At 58.2% G+C, this 9,836-nt stretch overlaps 2 protein-coding genes across 14 annotated transcripts in view; both read right to left on the reverse strand.

Moving 5' to 3' along the window:
- MBD1 (methyl-CpG binding domain protein 1) overlaps positions 1-2,538 on the reverse strand; it is a 15,900-nt gene extending 13,362 nt beyond the window's left edge. For 3 of the 13 annotated variants that reach the window (XM_014539711.1, XM_005866247.2, XM_014539714.1), the window contains exons 1-2: positions 2,134-2,536; positions 659-793 (exon numbers count right to left, since the gene is read on the reverse strand). In XM_014539711.1, the coding sequence (XP_014395197.1) occupies positions 659-768 (110 nt within the window). In that variant the 5' untranslated portion in view covers positions 769-793; positions 2,134-2,536. Of the gene's footprint in view, positions 1-658; positions 794-2,133 lie in introns of all 13 variants that reach the window. The other 10 variants (XM_014539707.1, XM_014539706.1, XM_014539717.1 and 7 more) reach the window with 5 other exon arrangements.
- Positions 2,539-4,154: 1,616 nt separating this feature from the next.
- On the reverse strand, positions 4,155-9,704 carry CXXC1 (CXXC finger protein 1; the record flags this gene model as incomplete). Its single annotated transcript, XM_005866263.2, has 14 exons — positions 4,155-4,572; positions 4,655-4,807; positions 6,003-6,099; positions 6,249-6,298; positions 6,439-6,549; positions 6,628-6,835; positions 7,093-7,277; positions 7,421-7,528; positions 7,695-7,940; positions 8,018-8,044; positions 8,452-8,658; positions 8,750-8,985; positions 9,247-9,347; positions 9,451-9,704. Coding segments are annotated over 14 exons (2,130 nt in total), but the record flags the coding sequence as incomplete, so codon positions are not given.
- Between the last annotated feature and the right edge of the window lie 132 nt (positions 9,705-9,836).

Genomic DNA, 9,836 nt, shown 5'->3' on the forward strand with positions numbered 1-9,836 from the left:
TGGAGGCCACAGCCGGCTCAGGGCTGGCGGGAAGCTTGGCTTCCTCCATCGCCCAGGCAACCAAGCCTCCTGCTTGCTCCAGCTCCGTGGCTGCCGGCCGCCATCTTGGTTGGGTTAATTTGCATATAGTCACTCTGATTGGCTGGTGGGCATCCCTTAGAGCGTAGCGAAGGTACGGTCAATTAGCATCTTTGTCTTTTATTAGTGTAGATGTATTTTCTCTTATGGCACATCACAAACTTCTTGCACTTAGAACACTAGATAGCACTTCAGCACTATGCTTGGGGGGCCATTGCAAACAGCACAAAAACTTGAAAAACACAGCACTAAGTAGACCATGAAAAGGACTTGTTTATAGTATAACTGCTGGAATAGAAGCCTTTGTTCAACCTGGGAACAGGTGCATCAGGCTACTTAAATTGTTTTTGCTGCTCTTTGCATGTCTACCAATGACCATGAAAACATAGCTGAGCAATGACTTTGGGGGTACAAACAAATTGTAGTGAGTAGGCGAATTTGCAAATATGGAATCTGCAAATAATGATCAAATGTATACGCATGATTTTAGCCCCACCCATAAATTTAACCACACCCCAATTTCACTCTGCCTAACCAAGCTAAGTCCTACCCCTGACTCTGCCCACAACCCAACCAGTACCTCTGGTAATAGGTGTCTGAGCGTCCGCAGGTGGCACCTGACTTTCGAAAAACCTCACGACGCTTCCAGCCGGGGCCCAGGGCTGGGCAGTCCAGCCACTCCTCAGCCATGGGAGCCACAGGAAGGAGCAGGGGCCTGCAACATGGAGGGGGCAATGGGAGAAACGGAGCCTGTCGGCGGGGACATGCTGTGCCCCAGGCCACGTAAACCACTGGTATCTATTAATACTTGTGCAAAACCAGCGACCTGCCACAGGCAACTGGCCAATATAAGGAAGAGAAACCCCCATTCCCACCAATTCTTCCCTGTCCTGGGCCCAGGCACTTGCCATTCGTCATTCTCTAGACCTGGAAGCCCCATCCTCAACCCAAGGGTTCTCCCACCTCACTTTCAGTGCCCGGGTCCGTTCCTTCCCATCCTTCGCCTGAGAGCCTGTCATTTCTCCCCACTGCCCACCTGGCAACCTTTTGCTCTTCCTCCTTACTTCTCCCTGTCCTTGGCCCAACAGCCACTCTCTGTCTTGGATCTACTAGCTCCCTATTCCTCCCTTTGACACCGCCATGCTCCCCCTCCTCAGCTCAAGAGGCCCCATTCATCTCGCCCTCCGGTCGCTTTCCCAGCCCTGGACGCCAGTGCCGATTCCCATCCGCTCCGCTGACCCAGGAGTCCCTGGTGTCTCTCCCTCCCTCCTTCCCTCCTTCCTTCCTACCCTCCTTCCTTCCTTCGGTCTCATGTCCTCTGATCCTGCTCCCTCGGTGCTGCCTCGATTCCCTGTGTCCTCCTCCAGAGTCCCAACTCCTCCACATCCCCAACCTGAACAGCCTGGCTCTCAGGCCTTCTGTGCTCAGCCTGACCGTGTCCCCTCTTGGTCAGTGTTCAGAGCCCCACTCCGCCCGGTCTCAGCTCCGGGGCCCCCCATTCCTCTCCTCAGCGGCTACGAAGCTCTCTCACCCCTTCCCTTCGGCGTGCTCATCCTCGACCCCCCTCACCAGCCCCAGGACCCCGCTTCCCCCCTCGGCATTCTCAGCGCTCCGTTCGTCCGCTGTTCCTGTCCCCGGACCGTGCTATCTCTGACTGTCAGCCTCCTGACACCCTATCTCTCCTCGTCCTCCATGAGCTATCCTGTCCCTCCCTTTCACGATCCAACGCCCCCAGTCCTCTCCGTCATCCTCCTGAGCGGTCCTCGGTAATCCCCTTGGTTCTGCACACCCGTTTCTCTCTCTGTAACCGGAGAGGCCCCGATATCACTCCTCATACCCCTAACTCCTGGTCCGGAATCCCGACGCCGCCACTGTCAGCGTCCGGAGCCCCAGTCCTCTCCGTCTTCAGCCTAAACCTCCCCATTCCATCCCCTCCATATTCCGAAGCCGCCATTCCTCCCACTCATCGGCCTGCGGGCCTCCTCCGTCGGCGTAGCGAGCCTCCCTGCTCCACACTCCGCCTGAGCGCTCTCCGCTTCCTCCCCCGACTCTCACCAGCTCGGCACCGGGCCGGTAGCTTTCACAGGTCTAGGTCCGCGGACCCATTACGAGGGTTCCCGCCAGAGGTTCCGGCCTTGCCCAGCTCCTCTTCTTCCTCCTCTGCAGCCGCTCAAGCGGTAGCTGTCGCCGCCGCGGCCGTTCGTTGCACCCGAGACCGGAAATCCGGGGCCCACCCCCAGGGTTCCGCTCCCCGAGAGACGCCTGCGCACGAGTGTCCGGCCAGCACTTGCCCTTAGTGGGGAGGATCGCGCGCCTGCGTGCTGAGTCCCGCAGCGGCGCGCGCCCCGGCCGAGACAGGCTGCGCTTGCGCGCTGCAACCCAAGTACCCTCGCCTCCCTACCGGAGACCCGCAGCTCCAGCGCTTCACGCCTCGCCAGCCAGCGCGCTCTCCCCACTGCCCCAACCTCCTGTGCGCCTGCGCTCTCCAGTCCCAACCGAAGGGGGCGTGGAGGGTTGGGGTTGGGCCTGCGCTCTCCGGCTCCCCGTTGCCTAGGCGGTCTCCACTAAGCGTGACCGGGAGGGATGGAGGGAGGGGGGCGCAGGCTGGGGTGAGCCCGAGCCCTCCTCTCCCACCTCTCCTAGGTCGCGCCTACGCTCTGCAGTGCCTGCCAACATCTCCCCCCGACCACTGCGTCCCGCTCTCTGCCCCCCGCTGAACAGTTGCAGGAGCGCGCGGAGGGTTCAGCGCTTGGCCCCAGCTCCTTCCGCGGGTACTCGGGAAGGGGGCGGTGCCGCGCCAGAAGTAAACAAGCGGGTCGGGCCACCAACTGAAGAGACCTGGTCCATCCCGGGAAGGGCGAGCTGTGGGGCCCACTGGACCGGACAACCAGAGAAGGCCGATGAAGTTCCTGGCACAAAGTTAGTGGGGTCCTGCTGCATACATATCCAAAAAATGGGGTTTATGAGAAGAGGGAGCTTTGTGTCCATCATTGAATACACCTCTGGTCTGGAGAGTAGATTTTTTAAAAATTGACTTGAGAGACACAAACATCTATTTGTTCTTCTATTTATTTATGCATTCATTGGCCTTTTTTGTTAATCCTCACCACAGGATATTTTTCCATTGATTTTTAGAGCATGGAAGGAGGAAGGGAGAGAAACATCAATGTGAGACACACACATCAATTGGTTGCCTTGACTGGGAATGGAACCTCTGCTCCTTTGGTGTGCAGGCTGACGCTCTAACCCAGTGGTTCTCAGCCTTCTGGCCCTTTAAATACAGTTCCTCATGTTGTGACCCAACCATAAAATTATTTTCGTTGCTACTTCATAACTGTAATGTTGCTACTGTTATGAATCATAATGTAAATACCTGATATGCAGGATGGTCTTAGGCGACCCCTGTGAAAGGGTCGTTCGAACACCAAAGGGGTCGCGACCCACAGGTTGAGAACCGCTGCTTTAGAGAAAGAGTAAAGAGTAAGGGGGATAGAGGCGGGGAGGGGAGAGGGAGTGAGAAGCCCGCACGTGGTATTTTGTGGAAGAGCCACACTCAAGGGGTCAAAGAGCCGCACGTGGCTTGCGAGCCACGGTTTGCCCAGTTGCAGTTTGCCAACCACTGTCTTAGGTGACCCCTGTGAAAGGGTCGTTCAACCGCCAAAGGGGTCGCGACCCACAGGTTGAGAACCGCTGCCACTGAGCAACTGGCCAAGGCTCATTGATTTCTTGTATGTGCTCTGACTAGGGATGGAACCCACAACCTTGGTGTATTGGGGCAACTCAAACCAATTGAGCTACCTGGCCAGAGCTGGTCTCGAGAATATTAATGCTTACACAGTGGTAAATCAGCCACACGCTGAATGAGTGCTGACTGTATACCCACTGTCTCAAAATGAGAGGCTGAGAATGCAGGCCATTGGGCTCTCCCTCAGCAGGTCATATCCCCACAGCCCAAGGGGGTAACCTGCACCTAGTGGGTGCCACCTGTGTATACTCACAGCCTACACAGGTACTGGCTCATCTACTTCAGGAATTTGAGAATTCAGATGCAACTGAGTAAAGTTCGGAGACCAAAATTTGGTTATTCAAAATTTTATTAACAAAACCAGGAAGAAAGGAAGCAAGGGTGAGCAGACTGCATTGTTCCACCCAGGCATAAAGAATGAAGAAACAGAAGGATACAGAAAGAAAGGAAGAACGTTTGAGTCTGGTAAGGGTAGATGGGCAGTCAAGTGATGGATGGGCACAAGGAGAAACTGAGAGACCACTGGAGAAAGACAAATGGGGGATTCCAGGCAGCTCCCCAGCCGGGGGTGAAGGCTGTGAGGACATCTGAGCCAGAGAGGCTCAACGGTCAGCACTGGAGCGAAGGTCGGTAGTGAGTGGGTCATGCTGGATGGTTTGATGCAGCATCAGGGCCAGTAATCCTGCCCGGTTTGTCATGGCTGTGCGTACATTGCGCTCCTGCTCAAACAGCTCGTCCAGCTTGTACCACTGCCAGAGGAGCAGAAGGAGGCCTGACATGGAGCTCTGGAAGACCCACCTCACCCTGGCCACATCCAGCACCAAAACCTACCACGCGCACACGCTCCAGGTCCACTTCAGCACGCCGCAACTTCTCCCAGCAGTAATGGCGGTTGCACTGTCGCTTGGGCAGGCGGCAGAATTCACCTGTGAGCTCAAAGACATCACGTACAAGGGGGCACCCACATACCTCGTCAGCTGGCACCTGCAGGAAGACAAAGCATGAGGATGGATGGGGTGTGGTAAGGCAGGAAGGAGGATGAGAATGGGGAGGGGTCAGGAAAGGAGGAGAGAAGGAATGGAGAGTTCAGAGGAAAGTGGAGAGGTATGGAAAAGGGGAGGAATCTATACTAATAAAAGCCTAGGTGGTCCTCGTGCCCTCACACGCAACGTTGCCACAAGATGGCCGCCACAAAGATGGCTGCACACACAGCAGAGGCAGGGCCCAGCGGCCGCTCTGCATGGTGAGGCCTAGGGGTCCCGCGGCTCTGCGCGGCGCGGAGGCTGGTCCCGGCGTCTCCACTGCGTGGAGGAGGCGGGTCCCGGCAGAGGAGGCGGGTCACGGCAAGGGAGGGCAGTTGTGGCCATCAGGCTGGCAAGGGAGGGCAGGTGGGAGCCATCGGGGCGGCAGGGGAGGGCAAGTGGGGGCCATTGGGCCGGCAGGGGAGGGCAGTTGGGGGTAGGGGCAATCAGGCAGGCAGGCAGGCGAGTGGTTAGGAGCCAGCGGTCCCAGATTGTGAGGGGGATGTCCGACTGCGGTTTAGGCCCGATCCCACAGGGTCTAAACCAGCAGTCGGACATCCCCCAAGGGGGTCCCAGACTGGAGAGGGTGCAGGCTGGGCTGAGAGACACTCTTCCCCCCGTGCACGATTTTCATGCACTGGGCCTCTAGTCCTATATAATAAAAGGCTAATATGCAAATTGACTGAACAGCAGAACCGCCGGTCGCTACGATGCACACTGATCACCGGGGGAAGACGCTCAATGCAGGAGCTGCCCCCTGGTAGTCAGTGTGCTCCCACAGGGGGAGCACCATTCAGCCAGAAGCTGGGCTGACAGCTGGCGAGCGCAATGGCGGTAGCGGGAGCCTCTCCTGCCTCCGCAGCAGCATTAAGAATGTCCGACTGCCCACTTAGGCCCGTTCTCTGGACTGTGAGAGGGCGCGGGTTGGGCTGAGGGACCCGCCCCGCCCCCACCCTGAGTGCATGAATTTCGTGCACCAGGCCTCTAGTAGAGGATAAAGAGGCAGGGACATGGGGAGGAATAGGAGGTGATGAGCCAGATGGGCATTATGAAAGTGGTCAGGTAGGAAAGGAAGGAGGAGAGGTGGGGAGAAAGGGATGCAGGGCAGTGAGGAAGGGAGGATTGACAGAATGTGAGGAATTGAGGGAAAACCTTACTTTGGGGTCCCGTGAGTGCTCTGGGCACAAGACCTGGAGCCGCTTACAGTATGTCTTGCTCTGAGGATTGTAGACATCACAGAAGAGTCGTGTGGCCCTGGGGGTTTGGAGTAGAGAGAGAATAGTAAAGGGGGAGAAGGAAAGGGGACCATCTATCATACCCATCATGATATCCTACCCCAACATTTTACTTCTGACCCCAGCATTAACCTACTTGCTCAAAGTCTGCATAGCACCCACACTCACCCTTCAATGCGTGTGGGGTACATGGACCCAAAGGACGTCTGGCTCTCATACTGGAAGGATGAGCACAAATGGAAAAAACTGTGGATGTGTGCTGCATGCCCTCCCAATACAGTACTCAAACAACACATCTGTCCCCCAAGGACCCACCGATGTTCCCACACTATCTGCCCTTGCAGGCTGACACCCTGACCTTGGCATAGCAGCGCTCCATGTGGCGCAAGGCAACACGTGGGTTGATGGGGTGCCCGCAGGAGACGCAGAAGATCTGCAAGTCTGTGTCGTCACTGTCACCCTCGTTGCTCTGCATGGAATGGAAGGAATGATGAGGCCAGGAAGGACCAAGTACTGGGCCCTGCAATGCCATGCCATGCTTGCTCACCTCCTCATCCTCTCGCACAGCCTGCTGCTTGGCGCGTGCAATGATTGCCTCAAGCTCATGGAATCGGCGCTCCATTTCCTGAAGGCGGGTGCGGGCACTCTGCTGCTCACGGCGAATGCGTTCAAGGAGCTTCTTGCCGTGCTCTTCAGCAATGCAGGGGCTCTGCTGCCACTGCTGGATGCGTTGGGGGAGGATCTCGTAGATGCGACTGCAGGAAGCAGTGATGCAGGTAGAAAGGTGGCAAGCAACAAGTAAGTGGGGTGAGCCAAAGATGACAGAATGGCTGGGTGACTAAATGGTGAAGATAAGTAAACAGGTGACCGAATGGTGGATGGATGGGTGGACAGGTAGGTGGGTGCTTGGTTGACTGAATGGTAGACAGGTAACTGGCAGACATACAGCGGGATCTTATCAAGCCCTGTCCTATACTTCCCCACTCCCTTGAACCCTCCAAGAATGACTCACTTGGCTGCCAGCTTCATGCCACAGTCATCTGAGCAATACTTGGAGGTGGACTGTGCAGCGCGCACACAGCCAGGCCCCAGGCACTGCGGTAGCGATGCCGGATCCTTGACATCGGCTCGCTCCGGGTGTTTCCATTTGTCTTTGTGCTTCTGCTTCTGCCGATGCCGCTTATATCTCTCCTCCTTCTATGGGACAACGCAGGTCAGGATAGGGTAGAGTTGAAATCAGCCCCATACCCGTCTCCCCCGCATCCCACCCCTTTCTGGCTCTCACCCCATTCAGCCCCCTGCCCTCTGCCTTCGCACACATGTTTCACCCTCTCCATCACCTTCTTCTCAGACTTCTTCTCCCGACGCTTTACATGCTTCACTTTCACTGCCCTCTTCCGCAGCGCAGGGTCCAAGAATGGGGACTCCTCTGTGTCACTCATCCAGGGCTGCAAGGGAGGCATACACTGACCCCCTTGCCCCACTCATGACTACCCCACCACCTACTCAGTTCCCAAATCAGCCTTCCATACCCTCTGCCTCCTCTCCTTTCATTATGGATACTCTGCTTCTGTAACCTCCACCCTTCCACCATGGGATGCTCTGCCTGCTCACCAGGCCGTGGTCATCAAAGGCCCCTGCACATAAGTCCTGGTACAGGTCAGGGTCCAGTGGTAGGTCCTCATCTGAGAGTGGCTCAGGTGTGGCTATAGCCTCAGGTGGGTCCTTGACTACTGATGACACCACTGCCCCCTCGTCCTCACGGATGCGTCCCAGCTTCTGTGATGGCTGTGGCTGCTGCTGGGTGGGCAGTGGCCGGCGAGGTCTTGGCAGGGACTCTGACGATGTCACTGGCGAGAGCTGCAGGGCAGAATCTCAGGACTGGCCCTGAACAATCTGCCCGCATGCCCCGCCCCGCCCTGGGAGGCTGGACTCACCGAGGAAGGGAAGTACTTGTACGATTCCTGTGCCGGCAGGAGGAAGGCCCAGTTCAGCCCCAGGTGGACGGAGGGTGGCTCTTCCCTAGTCCCTCCAACACGTGCCCAGCCCACCAACTAGCCTACCTTGCCATCCCAGGCACACCTGCACCCCGACCCGATAGCCAGGACATGCTCAGCCCTGCCCTACCTGCCCTGACATGCCTGACTACCTAGAAACACTTAGCCTACCCTGCCCACCTGGGGTTGGGGGGCTCCCCTGCTAGATCAGCACTTAGGTCATGCCCCATTCATGTGGATAGGCCAGGCTCCTTTCCACCTATTTATATGCAGTTAAGCCCCACCCACCTAGTGCACCAATTCTAGCATCAGTCACCTCTTCCTGCACACACTGGCCCCCTAACCTGACCCTGCCCAGCTCTGCCCATGCTCACCCGGGCCCGCAGCTGGCACTGACGCAGCCGGCATTTCTGCCGGATCTTGTTGGGGCCCCCAAACTTCTTCATGTCCCGGCAGAAGTCACAGTGGCCACAGTCCTCAGTGCGCCGGCAGGCCTCACACTCGCCACACATTCGGGCTGACCGTTTGATCTGCTGCTGCTGCTGCTGCTGTTGCTGCTGCTGTTGCTGCTGCTGGTGATGCTGAGGGAAGGGGCCCGGAACACAAATCAAGAACCCAGGTAGGGCCTGAGCTGGAATCACCTTACCTATCCCAGCCACCACAGCCACTCACCTGGCTGGGTGTGGCCATCAAGGGCTGTGGAGAGGATTTGTGGGGCGAAGCAGAGCCCCGAGCAAGCATGGCCCCAACCCCTGTGCCTGACCCCGCCCGACGCTGTAGGTCTGGATCCGGGGCAGGCCTCTTGCGCCCTCCACCCTCATCCCGGGGCTCACTGCCGTCTCGCTCATTGCTGTCCCGTTCCCGTGACTTCTTGTGCCGATAGCGGATCTCCAGCTTGGGGTCTTTCTCTGTGGGCCAGGGTGGGTTGGCATTGGGGGGGTTGGCTTGTCTCGGAACTTTATTCCTCTTCTCTTCTGTCCCACCCAATGGCGCTCTCCCCCCTACTCTGGGGCAGAGGGGTCCCTCCAGTGGGGTCCTCTGTGTTGGCTCACCACAGAACCATCACCCTGCCCGCAGAACCATACCCCTACTCCCCCTGACCCAGCCCCCCAGTAGGGCTCCTCCTCCCCCCTCTCAGCCCCTCCCGCCTACCTGTCCCGGCCCCTCACCTCGGCACTCCAGGCAGTACCACTCCCGGATGGCTTTAGCCATCTTCTCCGTGATGCGGATGCAGTCCCCATGGAACCACTCATTGCAGTTGTCGCACCCGCTGCAGGGGAAGGGGCGGGCGGTGGGGATGAGCGGCTGGACCATCGCCCCACCCGGCCGTGGGGCCGGACAGGTGCAGCCCCGCCCCCCGCGCCCCGGCTCACATCATGAAGCAGTTGATGTCCGGTTTGCGGCAGATGCAGTAGATGGGCGCGTTCTCCCCGTTCTCCGACTTGCTGTCCTCCCCCGCATCTGGAGGCTCTGGGTCCGAGCCATCCCCGTCCTGTGGGACCCCCCACACAGGGCTCCTTAGAGAACCCCCGTCCTGGCTCGCCACGGGCCCCCCACACTCTGCCAGGAAGACTTCCAGTCCCGGCTCCACACACAGACCTCCACTATGGGCCCCACGGACGCCCCATCACTGCCCCCTGACCTGACCCCGCGCATGAAGCCCGGCCACTGTCCCCAGACCTCCCGTGTTCGCCCCACAGACACCCCCTCCCTCTGCCCACACTCCTAGGGCTCAGACCAACACCTGCCCCAGGTTCTG

The sequence above is a fragment of the Myotis brandtii genome, unplaced genomic scaffold (genome assembly GCF_000412655.1).
Source record: "Myotis brandtii unplaced genomic scaffold, ASM41265v1 scaffold226, whole genome shotgun sequence".
Taxonomy (NCBI): domain Eukaryota; kingdom Metazoa; phylum Chordata; class Mammalia; order Chiroptera; family Vespertilionidae; genus Myotis; species Myotis brandtii.